Consider the following 17,794-nt stretch of genomic DNA (forward strand, 5'->3'; position numbering starts at 1 on the left):
CTCTAGATGTAAATAAAATTTCTCTACAAACTTGCTCAAATTTTATAAAGTTTGACAACTGATCATTATATGTAACTGTATGAGAGGTTGATGAGATAATCCATTTGGACTAATGTAATCGTTATGATGCAATCTAGACGTTTTAATTGCATTTCAAAATCTATCACCTCAATCGTTCACGCACCATGCACACCATCGATGACACAAACCAATGCCCCAACCTCACTAGAGCTTCAAGCGTCCTCCTCCACCATTGCAAATGGCGCTGACCGTGCCTCCTCCCCTCCCCATCCTTCCCCACTCCATTAAACTCGACCTTACCACAACCAAGATTTATTATTATTAATAATCTTTGCTGCGGTGTTCATCGTGAAAACTGAATGGCACTCCACAACGAATATTTAGACGGACAATAATTGACTATTAATTTTGCTTCGCTGCTATGAATATGAAATCTGGAATCACCGCCCCGAGCGAAGGGGGTGGAGATTTGACCCATATTTGACTCCATGTTTTGTGTGACTCTTCTAGTGGAGATGACTGTCCCTGTTGATAGTAAGGCAAACACAACACACATCACACAAGGCTTTCTTCAACAAAACAAAGTGTCGGCGTCAAACTTTTGCTAGTCCAAACAGAAGAGACATACTCTACTAAAAACTGAAAGCATGCCCACCCCAAGGCGACCAACCCTTAGAGACTGGTTTTAAAGTAGTTAAAAACGCCGCGAATACATAAGGATTGTGCTAGCGTCCTACTGTTTGGAATTTAACCAACAAAACCGAGTGACCATTCGTAGCTCCATGAGTGCATGCAATCGGATTTTCCTCACATACGCATGATTATTAGTGCATCTTTTTCATCATGTACGTGCGCATGACACTTATTAGAAGGCATAATTACATGCATGCATGTAAGGCGAAACTGATGACATCTCTTTAGATTCCTTTGTATTTCAAAACTTCAAAATGTTTTGTAACTCAAATCGTCTGATACAAAAACTAATTTTACATAAAAGATTCTTTGCGACGAGATCTTTAAAACTAGATCCCATGTTGATACGTTCCGACGCCTTTTTTTAAGTAAAAATTTACCACACGTGTATTACACAAGTTATCATGCTAGTTGAGCATAGGTTATCATGTTGATTACACAGAAACTACTGGGGCATAAAAATTGTTCCTCCTTTCTTCTCTTCATATGGACATGTCTGCATGCATTAGAGGTAACATTTGATGTCATCTTAGATTCTCATATATTTTGAAACTTCAAAATATTTTATAGCTCAAACCATCGATCTCATAGAAAATTCGTTTTCACAAAAAAAAATCTGTTGCGACGAGACCTATGAAATTAGATCCCATGTTGATATGTTTTGACAACTTTTCTTCGTGTAAATAATTACCAGGCATGGGTTAGGTAAGTTATCAGCTATGATATGTGTATATATTATCATGTTATTTACACATGAGTTGCCGTGGTACATTCCGAACAACTTTTCTTGGGACAAAGTTATCATGGTGTTTGTGCGTGAGTTACCACGCCTATGATCCATATGTTACCATGCTATCTACACATAAGTTATCGAGGGTATGTTCTCAAATAACTTTCTTCCCTAGAGTCAAAGTTATCACGGTGTTTATACGTGAGTTATCAAGTCTACAGTGCACATATTATTGTGCTATTTACATGGAAGTTATTGCGAGGGGAGGGGGATATGTTTTCAAACAAGCTCCTCCCCTCACCCCTAGTCCAAGAATGTACCTTGTTTGTATATCAAAAAAGGCAGCTAGTTCGACTGGTGCTCGCCATAGGAATAATTACTGGAGGCCATGGGTTCAATTCCTATTGAGAGTAGAATTTTTTGCCTATTTCAATTGGGGCATGACGTGATGAGTTGACTGGGGTGCTCGGCTCCCTCCTTCTTGAACGCATCGCCTTCTGGGTCGACCACGTCCCATAGCTCGTTGGCGCGGAGACCACACTCCATGAGGGCCTTTCAGACCTCGAAGTTCTCGCCATCAAATCATGGGTAAGACGAACTCGCCGGAGCAGCAAATACTTTAACCGCACTGGAGTACTCCGCTAGCTGCTTGTTCTTCTCGTCGTCCGACATGATTCTTCGTTACTAAAAGATTAACCTTGCTTTAGATACCAATTATTTTTTTTTTTTGCGGGGATACCAATTGTTGGCCCAGATCACGATGCTGCTAAGTACCTTCCGACAATATACGTGTACGAGCTTGTCCGATTAGCTTCCGAGTCACCGGACGATGGAGACGCAATACACACGTACTAGCTAAGCTAGCAAGCAGGCAGCCTGGTGGATGCTTTGGATGTCTTGCTAGCTTAGCACAAGAAACAAGCACAGGAGACACGCTTGAGTTGATCGCAAAAGGCTCGTGTCGAGCCTTTGGATTTTATTGCTTTGTTTGATCTGATGTTACAACGTAGGGTTACACGAGTATTTATATTAGCTGCTAGCCTATTACAAAACCGAGTCGGTGACTGCTCCTAGTCCATACCGGACAGGATTTCTACTACGTGGTTGATTCCAACATCGGCCATAGCCACCGGTTCCCGGATGTTACTTTTGGCGGGATCTAGATTGATCCCATAGACTAACACTAATCTTTCCTGCGCACTTTGTTTTCACTTGTGTGTACCCGTAATCAACTTTTGGTCGGTGACCCATCCTTAAATCGCTCCAAGCCAAGCACGCTTAACTTTGAGGTTCCTTTCGGTTAGGCTCCCCCAAAAAAGAAATTCCTTATTGATATATGAGTAGTCTATTATTTCTATTACAAGGAATATGATCTCACATACACCCCCATTCGAAGGAACCTACGTCCTTATCAGCCCATAGGAACGTTCCCTTTTGGCAAACATTTATGAGTCAAATTCGGCACATGTACCATGTCGTGTGCCACAACAGGCCATGCACACATGTGCCACATGTCCGCACACTTGATCAGCACGCGCCCATCTAACCCCGAGGGTTGACTCTGATACCAATTGTAATCCCAGGCCATGGCCATCGGTTCCCTGTGGTTATGCATGGCAGGATCTATACTGTGCACCCAGACCAATACTAGTCTTTTCTAAACACTTTGTCCTCACTTGCGCGCACCCGGGTTCAACTTGTTAATCAGTCACCTATCCTCAAATCGCTTGAAGCCAAGCACGCTAAAAATTCAGGTTCCTTTTGGTTGGGCTACAGAAAAAGAAGTAATTCCTTATTAACATGAGTGGTCTATCATTCATATTAAGTCAGGATCTTACACATCATTAGATAGATCGCGACGCCCCATCCCTCTGCTCTCCCTTTGCACTACATCATGTGGCTTGCCTGTGGCGGTGACCGACCTCTATGAACAGAGCACATGGCTAGGCTATCCCGCTAATTGTGAAAGTCAGATTTTTTGAAAGTCAGAACACACAGGCCTAACCCGCGTCGCCCTCCCGCTAGGGCGGCTCGGGTGGAAACCCTAGCCCCCGCTACCGGGAACGTCCATCCTCCCCTTCTCCTCCTCCGCCACTAGAGGAGGTCGCCGGGCGAAACCCCAGGCGGATGATGGCGGCGGCGGAGGCTCTCTTCTCTTCCCACCCGTGCCAGATCGGTGAGGCGGGTCACCCATGGCACCGGGCGCTTTCCCCCGATCTGCGGCACGGTGACGCAAGGCGGCATGGTGCTGGGCGGGGGCAGCGGGGCTGCTAGACTTCGAGGAAGATCTGGTGGCGCCGGCCGTTCGATGGGCTAGCGGGGTCATGGCGGCCTTGGTCGCGGTGGCCGACGGCTCGGCCTATCAGCGGCGGCTGGATCCTGTGGCGGCGGCCCTAGAAGGTGGCGGCGGGTGAAGCTCGGGCTTCCTACAACGGCATGGCATGGTGTTGTCCCTATCCAAGGCGGATCTGCATCGCCGATCTCATGGTTTTGCCGCGGATTGGTTCAGATCAGAGACGGCGATGAGCGTGCAGGATCCATCTCGGCGGCTCTCGCAGTTTGGCGAGGTGGGGTGGGAGCCCTCCTCCCAGGCTCCAGTAGTGGCGCATTCAGGCAGTTGCCGGTGCGCCAGGGCTCCTACGGTGGCACTGCTGTTGCGGTTGGTCGCCGGATGTAGGCGGCTAGGTCTAGGGCTTTGAAGGTGGTCGAGACATTGCACAGGTTGTCGGGTGGATTTCTTGGGAGGGATCCGGGTGAAAACTTGGTCATCGGTCGTTGGCCGGAGCCGGTGATGACGATGCCCTTATCATCGTTTCCTTCATGAAGGCATCATCGAGGTGAAGCTCCTAACCCCACCCAATACATCCGGGGGAAACCCTAGATCAGCTGATCGGATGACGACGGCATTCATGTGTCGTTACCCCCTTGGGGGCGGCATCCTTGGAGTTGCACTCGGGCTCGAGGGACCAGCGGATGGCTTCTTCGATGGAGCGGTGTTTATTTCTACATATTCATGGCGGCGGTTCTCGGCGGCATGGAGCAGTGGAGGCTTGGGGTCAGATGTGTGGCGATGGACACACGCAGGAGGTCGACATTGTCTGGCGTCGTGGTGGCGTCGATGGTAGAGAGGCCTGAGAAGGTCGATACGTCAGTACATGCTTTGAGTATGGATCAAGGGAAGACGGAGGTGACGGCCCTTTGCAGCATGTGCGTGTGGTACTCACTGAGAGTGCGCCGAACCGGAGTGTTACCTAGTCCCGCCTATGTGGCTTTGGATGGGGCATCCGGCGTTAGATGTTAGGCTTTTGTGCGATGTCTGTTTGGTATTTGGTTCGGACATTCGGCACACCTTCATCAAAAGGATAAGAATAGCGAGATGTGTCGTCTAGATGATGGCCTCGGGCTTACTGTTGTATTTCTTTGTAAGGTCTTTGTGAATAATAAATAATATGACCGCATGCATCTCCCAGATGCAGAGGGCCGGGGTGATTCCTCCTTTTTCTTAAAAAAATACTGATCAATGAACATCTCAGAAAAGGCAGTATGTACACAACCGAGCACTTATCCTAGAGGCTTAATTGTGATTATATTGATTACACATGGTCCATGTGCACGACATGTTTTCGGTAACTCTGGGTAGAACGTTTGCGTTGTCTCGGCTGGCTGGCCAGTACGCATCCTCCCATAAATTGTTTCCTTAGTTGCAAAGAAGGCGAGTAGTGGAACCATGCGTATCCTGTACGTATCCTTGTATATATTTTTGGAATATATATACGTATACTAATTCCAGGATCCAAACAAATCAATATTTAATGAACGGTGGGACCACTAACCAAATTAAACAACACTAAAAAAAGAAAAAGAAAACTTTGGACCAAATTCACCATCCCCGGCCTTCCCATTTTCGAATTTCAACCACCTACCTAGGTTTGGCCTTTTCAACCCTAAATGATGTTTCCTACCAACCCCCTTCTCTACTGTCCGATGGATCATCTAGGGCCAGGACAAGACAACGTTAGAAGCGATTTACCTTTTCCTCCCGGAAGTATCCCGGCAGTATACATATAGCGCCGACCGGGTGCCCAAACAATTCCACCACCCACAGCCAGCCTCCAGCCACCTAGCGTCTTGTCTCGTCGCCTCGTTGTCGTCCCTGGTCTCCACATCACGACTCAATGGCGCCCTCGACCCTGACCGAAGGTTTGCCAAAAAGATCCTCCCATCTCCTCGCCGATCTCTTTTTATTTCGATGGAAATGGGGTGGGAGACCGTGTTTTGAATTTCGGCCCGCGGGTGGAGAGGTCGTTAGAAGATGGTTCACTCTGCTCCGGGTTAGATCTGAGGTATGATGGGCAGTTCAGGGATAACGTTGCCGGGGATCTGGGGCGCTCGAATTTGCTGGGAACGGTGCTTTGGTCCGTCTGTTGAAGTCTTGGGATTTTTTTGGTGGTACAGATTGGGGTGGTGGCAGACAGATGGGTTCGTAGAGTGCACGTACTGCTGTAATCCTGTGGCCGATGGATTTTTCTCCCGACTTTAGTTGCCATGGTGATCCGATCTATGTAGCGGTAGCAGAGGTGGCTTTTTAAGGAAGAAATTGTTCCAAGACTAGAGTTTCCGCCTTTTTCCCGTTAGTTGGATCGGATCAGTGTAGCGAGAACTCGATTCAGGGTTGTTTTGGAGGCCATGATTTACAGATTTGTATTTTCTCCATGGCTTTTGGTTTTGTATTGATTGTCAAGGCTTAGACTGTACTCCTTACTTACTATATTTAAGTTAGCCACGTACTGTATCTTCTCAGAGGTTCTGTTCCTCGCTGGTCTAATATTTTTCTTTCTCTCAAAAAAATTACGAAGAAAGAGAGAACTGTGTTGTATCTGGGATACTACCACTCTTATGTTGTGGCGGACCGAGCAAGAATAAAATCGCCTCTCACTGCACGCACCCAATACACACAGTCGCCGCCAGTGTACATGCTCTGGCCGCCATCTCATCGTTGCACATTGCGCCGCTGCCGTTGTCGCCCCCACTGCCATCCCTGTCATCAGTACATCACCTGTATGGATACGAAGCCGAACGTCTCGTCGTCATCAACCGCCCCGCGCACTCCACGCCACTGCTCAGCCTTGGTCTCCTCCGTTGCCATGCTCAGATGTTGGACAGGTTGACTTTTGACATTGTAGACAAGTTGAGAACTGAGAAACACCGCTGTGACTCTCGCTGCTAGTACAATAGCAATGGACGAGTGATGCTACTTTGGCAGGGAAACCAACTCTTGGATTAGTATAATCAACCGGGCCTACACTACTACATTAATTAACCAGCTGCTGTATATTTGATACAGCCCACTGAGGGAAGAGTTCTGTGGTATCTAAATTTGTACTCATTAGTGAGATTTGGATTTTTCCACCGAGTTGCCCAACAAAAAACTACACATGTCTTGGGGGGTTTGTTTCGACTTCGTATTTGGTTGATCAAATTCAGCCTCTCATGTGGCTTTCTAGGTGAGATATACCTTCATGTTTCATCGTAATCATGTCCAGAATCTAGCACATCAACTTTTTTTGGAAGCTAAAGTCTTGACAGTGAGTTCGTTTTCGGAAAGTCCACATACAGAGTCTAGGAGTTTGTGTTTGCATATCATTTCCATAGGAATGCGTGGGTGGATCCTACTGAGGGGAATTCACCGAGGAACACGGTTATAGTGGTCTGTCTCCGAGGAGTTGAAAGAAAAGGGCGAGATTAATTTTTGCAGTTCTAGGAATGGAAGACCGGATCTCGGATGTCGAGGAAGTGAAACTATTGGAGGATGTCAAGGACAAGATGGAAGATGGAGTGGTGGAGCCACCAGATTGGCTACCAGATGGTTGGATAATGGAGGTCAGACGTGGTGACGATGGTGCCCTCTATCGGGTATGTTATATACAACCAAATAAATGCAGAGATAAATGATATTATATATATTTAACACGCATTCATTCTCTAAAAAATGTTTTTAGTTTCAGTTTTGTTGTTTGGTTTATTGGAGATATCTAAGTTTTCTCATTCCTTTTGTTTATTTCCAGTATTACATATCTCCAGTGTCAGGGGCCAAATTCAGGATGAAGTCTGAGGTCTTGAACTACCTTTTCTCTGAGATTGATGAGCACTTCATAGAAGCCAGGGAGTTTGTTGCTCGTAGCATGCTTGTTGTATGTTTTTTGTTAATACAATGAAGTTATTAGATATATATGTGTATACATATAACATTCCATAACCATGATCCATGTGTTGTTATATCATGATATGCAGAGGTCACATGAATGGCTTCCAAAGGGGTGGTTGATCGAGATCAGAGCGGGCGGACGAAACATGGACAAGATGTACAAGGTAGCCTTTTCGCCTTTGCCTTGCAAGTACTCACTCTATTCATAATGAATGACTTCGTGGAACATGTCAATCTAATCTAAGTTTTATTTCATGAAAATATTTTTCATAATTACTAATTTGTCTGTATGAGTATCCAAGCCTTTAAGTGGATATTACATCATGTCATGTGCGAAGAGTATTATTATATTTATCTTCGATGGTATAGATGTGATTATTTAATTGGAATACAAAGTGCAACCAAAGTCTGTCAATGTCGCTTTGGTAGTTTCCTAGATTAAACAATTCTTATCCTTAATCAATTGTGTATCAGGAGTTGATGAAGAAGGGTCGCCAAAGGTTCACATAGCTTTCCTCATGCGACATAACATAAACTGCAGATCATTTCTTAATCACACGAGAATAAAATTATGTGTCCATCTTTTTACTTGTATTAAGTTTATCAGAGATTTTTTTCCATAAGAAAATTATTATCTGTCTAGTATAACAAATAGAGGACGATAATAACATTAGGAAGAAATCATTTGTTGTTCAAAGTCGCTAATTCATTGGCAATTAAAATTCATATGCAAAATATGATGACATGGTAGTGTGCAAAGACGGTAGTGTCGAATGGCCTCCAAAAAAGCTTCATTTATATGTATATAATTTAAAAATTGTCACCAAATGTGGATATATAATAACTTATGCTATTTACTAAAGTTTTAGGAATTCCAAATATTCTTATATGCTCATAACCAAATATTCTTAGTATGGTCAAGGATTATATATGAACATGCTTGCCAGATACATCCCCAGGTTTAGTTGATTTGCTTTGAGAACTACTTTTGTGATATATTTTTGGTCTCTTCTGTCCCTCTCTCCCTGTGTGTGTCTGTGTAAGGTAACTTCACACACATGTGTACAACTTTTATTTATCACTATTAGGATTGCTACTACCAAGCGGCAAGCCTATTAAGCTATACAAAAAACAAACAACTAACAATTAGAGTTAGCTACCTTCATTAGCCTCAGAAAAAGAATTATTAAAAATGTCAAGCAAATAATTTACTCATGTCAAGCAATAACATTACTTTGATTTTCAATTTTATTTTGCAGTTTTATGTTTACTCAGCACTTGGAGTACGAGTATTTTGTAAAGAAGATGTACTACTATATGTTAAGGAAATGAAGATCGCCAATTGTGATACAAATGGACAATGCGACACTAACTCTCGAGATAATGTGTATTTCTTGCTATCACTAAATAAATAGTAATTTATATATACAATGGTTTGACTTTCCAAAGCTAATATGTTTCCTTATTTATAGATCCTTGCAGAAGTGGAGTTCAACCCATTTGGGTTGCCACATGGTTGGGTGAAAGAACTGGTATACAGAAAAACATTGGAAGGAATAAGGAAAGACCCGGTACATAAAAATAAAACCAAAATCACTCCATTGTTATTTGATTAAATCTTTTCATAGTCCTAATCATTATTAGTTATGCAGTACTACACGGACCCTGTCAATCAATATGTATTCAGGACATTAACGTCTGCAGTTCGCTACCTTGAGACGGGAAAAGTTACAAAACGTGCATTTTTTGCAAGGACAAGTGTCCATGAACTGTACAATTTTGAGAAGTCAGCGGAACTGGTAACTGAGCATTTCAACATTTTGTATTATCACGAATTGTCGTACATTATTGCTTCTTCTCAAAGTTATGTTTCATTTTAAGAACTTCACTTGTCTTAGTACAAAATGCATTTGTTAACTATTAACAATTATACTTTTTAAAATTAAATATATATTTTGGGCATGCGTAATGTTACAACAAACTACCATTTAAATTGTTCTTGAAATAATTAGACCAATTAGTCATGAATAATTAGATCAGTAAGAACAACTTAAATAGGATTTTGACATAGTTTCAATATAATTTTTTGTGTTATTCTACAAATAATTAGACCATTTTGACCATCTTAAATAGGATTGTAGGATCTCCACTTGTCTTAGAAAAGCATGTATTTGTAGGTTCTTTACAGGATTGATACTAATTAATTTATTATATGATTTCTATTATTGAAGTAGGGTCTTAGTGATAATGCTATTTAATTCTCGTGGATTCCATGCTTGGGCCTCACATTATGTAGGAATTTATGTGATCACTCCAATTTCACCTTATCATTTAATCATGCAAGATTGATGTATGATTGCGGTTGTCATATGCTACGCATGTGCTATATCCAAATGATTGCCCTTGCATTTTTTTGCAATCCTCAAATTTCGGACTTGCCTTCCCATTATATAAATGTGTACATTCCTCGAACAATTTTATAAAATCATTTGTATATGAACCTATTAGACAATAATTTATATCTTAGATTTAGGTCATGACCACACAAAATATGGATGATTTTGATTGTATAGCACCTATGTATGTACCTTATTGTTTTCATTAACTGTTTGTGATAGGTTGCAATATATATAATAGAATGGTTTGTCTTTTTCCTACTAGGTGCAGCTTAATGTTCCTCTTTTTTTAAGTAGACACTGAATCTTTGCATAAGAAATGCCTTCAGTCTACCTATATGTTAGACCATACTTCGAAACGAGAATTGTTTAGTTTCTTTCACTAGTGTGTCAATTTTTTAGGCAACTTTGTAGAGCATACGGACTTCAATACATGATAATATAATGTGGTGGCTTAAAATAGCACAATTTTTAAAGCATATGTTTCTTATGTAGTTTGTGTTATGATATTGTGTATATCATACATAATTAGTTAAGAAACATGTCCAACTATTTGAATTGTTAGCTTTGTCAAGAAATGGATTGCATTAACAGTATTAAACATTAAAAATTCTAATAAATTAATTGTGATTATGAATATTGGCATTTTTATTTAATTGTTTCTTTTTGCAGCATGAGTGTTTGCGCAAAAGGTTGACAAAAAATGTGATGACTGATACAACACATGCAACTCCGTCGAGACCTAGAAGATCAAAAAGCGTGGAAAAGATAAATCTGAATGAGAAAAAATTATGTCCTTGTAAGTTTCTCCTGCCATCATTGCTCTGATAGTTATATATACGTGCATATGTAGCGATTTTCTCCCTTTAGGTTCTACCCATCCAATCTAGTCAAGTTACCATAAATACTTTACACGTGTTACTGAGGAGAAATAGAAATAGCAGTTGCTAGCATAAAATATGTTAGAAACATATAAATGAGGAATACATATACTCATGCATACTACTACATAAACTTGCGGAAACTTAATTTTGGTTGTATACTTATATGCATTCCTCTGTTGTGTGTGAGATTGCTTTAGTTACCCGACAGTGTTTACATTTGTTTTCTCTTGTGCTGTCTTGGGTAGTCCATTAGTTAGATAAGCCAAAATTAAGGCTTTTTCAAGTTGCTTAATGACTTTATACACAATTTTCCGAGCTTTGGAAAGCGTCGAATATACCTTGATTTATATAACTAAATATATGTATGATATACATAGGTTATCTGCATGTGAGGTTTACAAATTGAACACTAATTAACAACTGAATCAAACATGGATCTTTCAGTCGATTTGACACTTTTAAACATGAATGTTCAAGTAGACTTGCAAGCAATTGTGTAACTAGTTTTTAGTAGTACAAAATTTTATAGTTTTCTTGAAAACCATATTGGATGCATATTTAAAACTTAAATGGACATATTAAGATATACTCCCTCTGTTCCTAAATATAAGTCCCTTTAGAGATTGGAATGTGAAGTATATACGAAGCAAAATGAGTGAATCTACATCCTAAAATATGTCTATATACATCTGTATGCAATCCCTATTGAAATCTCTAAAAAGACATATATTTAAAAATGGAGGGAGTATGTAATATTGCCCTTCCGCCCCTAATGCACATTGCTTGTACTTTTTGCCAAAAGCGTAAAAACTAATAAAAAAATCCTTAGAATTCCTTTGAAAAATTATAGACCACACAAGGCTATAATAAATGGAGCTACTTTAAAGATTGTATTTGTATTTCCCTCGTAATGACTTCTATTTTATTTTTTATAGATGAGGAAAGCAACACCTCTACGGACTTAGATTCACCAGATGAGAACCAAGAAATCAGGAAGAGAAGCTTGAAGGCTAAAGGGAAAGAAGTATACTCCTCCAAAACTATAAGGCGTCCAAGAGGGAGGCCATGCAAAGTAGCGAAGGAAACTGATGGAGACGTATCTGGGGAAAAAGAATAGATGATGAAAACGAAAAATGGCCAGGTCTAAAATGGAAAACAAACATGGGACTAGGCAGTGAAGAAATGGTAGGCACATTGAACCGGGATCTGGACTATGGAAAGCACCAATGGAAGTTACAAGTAATATTTGGCCATAATTTTGTATTGTTTTTTGTTTGATTTTTTAGTACAAAATTTAGTCGGTTTTTAGATTAAAAGGGTGATACGATCCCCTGGACTTAATTGGTTCGAATGATGGTCGAGCACTTCAGAAAGTTATCCAAATTGTTTGTGCTGATATTTTTCCTACAATGATAGTTTTTATTTACTCCAAGCATCACATCATGGAATTAAATACAAATGAATAGAGTCCACAATTGAACTCTATGTAATAATCTGCACACAACCATGAAAGATAAAGCCAAAGTGTAATGGTTGGTGATAGAAGACCCAATCAAAAGAAAGTTACAGTCTAAGGTTGTGAAAGGCCAATCCAAAGATCAAATCATCATCATTATTGGCAAGAATATCCTTTATTCATCTAGACAACTTCCATACATGGCGACATGACCTATTTTTAGTGCTCTTTCCATTGGAGTAATACTCAAATACAGAGAAAATGTGTGTTAGACTGTATTTTGTATAGAGCTTCTGTGTATATCCGTATATTCTATAAAAGTACAATATGTACCCTTATCCTATATACTTAAGAAGTTGATCCCCACTACAAGGATTTATCTCAACATGCAGCATATCCACCTCAGCAATCTTGCCATATCATCATCTCCAAACATACATGCGTGCCACATCATGCCTTCCGTTTCCAATAGTACGCAACGCACAGAAGACTAGCACTCTCGTGCGTTTTATTTTCAGCTTTAAACCACCGATGGCTGCAACGCTTCCTTCCCCACTTCCTGCACCCGTTTCTTTGACCTCTCGCTCTTCATTAAGGCTTTTAATAAAAAGATAAATGCGTACAAAAACCCCAAAGAAATACTCATTGGTAGATAAAGAACAGGTCATTTCTTTTCCATTCATCTCCCTTCCGCCACTATTCAGTCGCTCCGCAACACTTTCGTTTCAGCTTCTAGCTAGGTCACCCATCTCCTTATAAATTGAATAACGAGAAGGAGAAGCCACCAAGGCTGGGACGCCTGTGTACCTCGCTGCCAGTTCGCATGTCTAAGATATTTCCCCTTCCATATGTGCAAATAATCTTTCCATGTCCTTCCTTTTGTAGAAGCATATGTGAAAGATCTCTGAGATAGAGCCACTCACAAATCCATTACATAGGAGACTGAAGTAAGTTCCTACTAGATTTATCCCCGAAAACACATCACTCTAATAGTCTAATTTTTTCCTTGAGATTATTATTCACCGCCACATGGTTGCAGATTCTCACTGTTTCTTCTCCTGCAACTGCCATAGGACAAATAGCCAAGAGAGCAATCTCATCCTGGCGATCTAGCAGTGCAGGGAGCAGAGGAAGGAGCGGTTTGACTGTATTCTCTCATTCATAATGTTTAAGTGTAACAGCAAGGTGAGCAGCTCGGAGCCCATGGGGCAAGAGTTTGAGCGCACTCGATAGAGGCTGTAGATATCTTGCTACTCACATTGTTACATAAACTCTCCTCGATTGATTTTCTAATTTACATTGAAACTTCTAATCTTCTGCTATCTTACTTTTGATGTTCGCATGAAGTCCCCATCTCTGAATTTGCCTCTGAATTTACGTTTATGTTGAATAAACGTGCACCTTATATTTGCAACCTATTTTTTTTTATTTCGCCACATGCAGGACATTGTCAACCACGCCCATGCAAGCTTCTCATGATCTACCCTGCCTTCTTCCTGTTCCCAAATCAGCAATTAGCCATCACTAGGTTGATCAACTTTAATTATGGCTGAGATCATTTCATGATGATCCAGTACGTGCATGTATCTGCATGAATGAATACTCTTCTCTTTTGAAAAATTTATATTTGCTTCTTTGCCATGCATTATCACTAATGAAGCAGTACTTATTCTATAGATGTAATGACAAATTTGTTCCATATTCCTTGCACTAATGGCCGACCGTGCAACTACAATCCAGAACAACTCTCATTTGGGTACGTTTGCTTCAGTTTCATACCATGGCAAGAACTTCGATGTTTGCATTAATTGTTAGCATAAAACACTATCATGATTTCTCTATTCCAAACTTCATCAATATTTCTATTTATCAATATAAAATTTCCGCAGCAACGCGTGGGGTATCATCTAGTATATAAAAAGAGCCACACCCGTATTAGGGTGTCGTGCAGTTTTCCACAATACTATATTTTACATGATATCAATTTAGGTTTTCGATTGATGACTTCCGCCTCTGTTCCGATCGCATTTAACGCCGCAGCCGCCGTCCCGGCCGCCGCCGTCCTGCCGCCCGTCCAGGATGCCCAACCGCCACCTGGCTTTGCTCCGTCCCCACTGCATGGCTACGGCCGCAGCCATACGGCGCCATGCAATACAGTGCCCCGTTGCCCGCGGAGGCTGCAGCTGCGCACTACGCCGCGTTGCCTGCGGGCACTGCAGCTGCGCACTACACCGCGTGGCCGGCGGGAGCCACAGCTGGGCCCTACGTCGCGTCGCCCGCGGTAGCCACAGCTGGGCCCTACGTCGCGTCGCCCGCGGTAGCCACAGCTGCGCACTACGCCGCGTCACCAACTGGGCACTACGTGGTTCCATCTGCGGCTTCGTCCAGTACGTCGTCTGCGGCTCCCTGTAACACATCTGCGGCGTCATACCGTGCACCGGTGATCTACGGCGGATACCAGCCGGCTCCTCCGATCGCACCGTACTACGGTGCGGCTGCTTCGTCCTATGGTTTTTTTCCCGGCACTGTATCCCCTGCCGGCTGTGACTCCTTCGACGGAGCTGGTCCACGTCTCGCCGACGCCGGGTGGTGTTTCGCATCAGGGCTACTACACGCCGCCTCTGCCGGATCATGTCGCCGCGGCTACACAGTTGTACTTCGCACACCTCATGCTGGTGAAACTCATGACGGATAACTACATATCGTGGCGTGCGCAGATGTTGCCGCTTCTCCGCAGTCGCTATTTAGAGGGTTATGTTGACGGCACAATGCCGTGCCCTCCGCCATATCATTCGGCACATCATGCTTGGGTGGCTCACGATCAAGCCATCCTCTCTGCTATGCATGTAAGAATAGGAATCCATTCCTATGAACCAAAGGGCTCTAAAGAAAAAAATCCTATAAAAATCCTATCCTCTAGAATTCCTATGAAATTCCTCCAAATCAAAGGAGGCCTATATATGCGAGTGTTCCGTGTCATCAAGGCGGCTCTGGCTCCGACTATGACCTCTCCGACCACTTCACCGTCTATGTAAGAATAGGAATCCATTCCTATGAACCAAAGTGCTCTAAAAGAAAAAAATCCTACAAAAATCCTATCCTTTAGAATTCCTATGAAATTCCTCCAAATCAAAGGAGACCTATATATGCGAGTGTTCCGTGTCATCAAGCAGGCGGCTCTGGCTCCGACTATGACCACTCCGACCACTTCACCGTCTATGAAAAATGCATCCCGGCTTTCAAGGATGGCCGTGGCGGTTGCCAAGCCGCCGCGTGTGGCCTCACGTCCTACACGGGCAACGTCGTTACTGCAGCTGAAACCCCGCTCGGACCCCCTGCCCCCAAAAAGAAGTTCCAGCATAGTTCCATCCAACGTTGTTATTGCACGGTCTCAATTCCGAATCAGTTAGGTGTCTACGTGATGTTAGCGTGATGTCCTAGTAAGCTTAGCTAATCATGTTCATTGTAGCCGGTGATTAATGAGGAGTTTTCTAGTATTAGGAGTCTAATTACAATTAGCTTTTGCATATGCCAATATGTAGCTAGTTGTGCCCCGTTCAAGACTTGGACTTGTACGTGTCCGTGTAGGTGTAAGCAAGACGGTTGGTTACCTTGTCCGTGGCTGGGCATACATAAGTACACACACACACATTGCTGGGGGATATTGTTTTTCTTCGGAATCAATAAGTCCGGAATGGTGCTACGTTTTTGAATCGGGCAGTACTCTGCGCTGGTCAACCGGCCCAAATCCTGCCGGTCACAGCGCGAGCGTCGGATCAGATCCCAATCAACGGACAGGATGCTGGCTCAACCGTCGTTCTTTCCTGTTTCTCCTGCAAAATGTGTGGCCACGCGCGAGGGAAAAAACAAGCAACACGCCGCCAGCGCGGAGACAACTCCTCGCAGCTCCATCTTCGCGAGCTCGAAGCAACACTACACCTCTGTTTGCCTCCATTCGCCGTCGCTTGCCGCACAGACACACAGGTTGGATGCAGCTCCGCCGGTCCTGGCCAAAAACCAGTCCGTCCACATCGCTGTAGGCCTTTGCAGCTCGACGTGCCTCCACAGCACCGCCGGGGGTGGGGTTCCAACAACGCCACCGGCCACCGTCAGCCCGTCGCAGCACCCCGTGCACCACCACGCAGTTCCGGTCATCGCTGCTCGCCGTTCTTCAGTTGAAGCTTTTTCAAAAGCCGGTTTTAGCTTTCTTACAGTAGGTTGCAGCGTTTTGCGCCTGAACGGAGGCCGACCTCCAGCTACCCGGTCTCCGTTGAAGCTTTTTCATAAGTCGGATGTAGCTTTCTCAATCGTCGGTCGTAGCAGTTTAAAGTGATGGTTGCAGCTCCTTCGCACGCCAGTTGAAGCCCCTAATTTCTCCGGTTCCAGCAAAAAGCAGAACCAGTTGTAGCATTTTGCGTTCATAGTTGTAGCTCTGCTGCGCAACGGTTTCAACACCTGCTTTCTTTGGTTCCAGAAAAAATGGCGCCGGTTGTAGCAATTGGCGCCACCGGTGGCAGCTCTACCAAGTGCATGTTGTAGCTCCGGTGGCAGCATCCCGCCACCACCGTTCCCAGCATCCCTACATAGCCGTTGTCAGGGCCGTACCTGAGAATTCAGAGACCCGGTGCAAAATAGCACGAAATGAGGCCCTTTAGATAGAAAAATACTCCCTCCGTCTAATAATATAAGACGTTTTGTAAACCAACATAGCTTGCTAAAATGTCTTATATTTTGGGACGGAAGGATGATTTATTATATATTTAGCATACTATAAACATAATCTTCCTAATAATAATCCACCTTAGCGGTGATTTATAGCTTACAAAAATGTTTTATATTGTGGGACGGAGTAGTTACTTAAGTCGACAGAGAGGTCAAGAGAAAGGCGTGCACTTGTGTTTCTGTAGTGGCTTGCATTGGAATTTGGAACTGGCTAGCGTTGGTACTTGGAATGTTTTACAGGAGATGAAGTGTTGCTTGGATATTCTCTTGACTAATACTATTTATTGCCATTTAAGATATGTTTTGGGGTCCCAAAATTTTAGGGGCCATGTGCCATCGCACAGGCTGCACCTGCCTGCCATACGGGCCTGGCTGTTGTAGGCCGGAGGTGAGGGAGACCGGAGAGGAAGAAGGTGTTGGTTGTGCGCCTTGCAGGTTCGCTGGGATATGGTGGCCGGACCGTAGTTGCAGCACGGAGCCGCTAGGAAGAGAAGAGACGAGAGAGAGTCAGAGGAAGACGAACCAGAGAAAAAGTAATGGAGGAGAAAGCACAGTGCTTAGGGATAAGGAAGAAAGAGATAAAGGAATAGGACAGTTTGTGGGCCACTCGGAGGTGACATGACGCAAAGTGGAACGCTGATCACAAAAGGATCGCACGCTCCACACGCGACCGGCCCGAGCGTTCCG

The 17,794-nt window shown here is 43.3% G+C and overlaps 1 protein-coding gene across 1 annotated transcript; it reads left to right on the plus strand.

Annotated features, from left to right (window-relative positions):
• Positions 1-5,549: 5,549 nt before the first annotated feature.
• LOC125519340 lies at positions 5,550-8,202 on the plus strand. The gene is made up of 5 exons (XM_048684182.1): positions 5,550-5,644; positions 7,206-7,357; positions 7,510-7,635; positions 7,736-7,813; positions 8,191-8,202. Exons 1-5 carry the CDS (start codon positions 5,620-5,622, stop codon positions 8,200-8,202), a joined length of 393 nt encoding a protein of 130 aa, XP_048540139.1. The 5' UTR covers positions 5,550-5,619.
• The last annotated feature ends 9,592 nt before the right edge of the window (positions 8,203-17,794 follow it).

The sequence above is a fragment of the Triticum urartu genome, chromosome 7 (assembly GCF_003073215.2).
Source record: "Triticum urartu cultivar G1812 chromosome 7, Tu2.1, whole genome shotgun sequence".
Classification (NCBI taxonomy): Eukaryota; Viridiplantae; Streptophyta; class Magnoliopsida; order Poales; family Poaceae; genus Triticum; species Triticum urartu.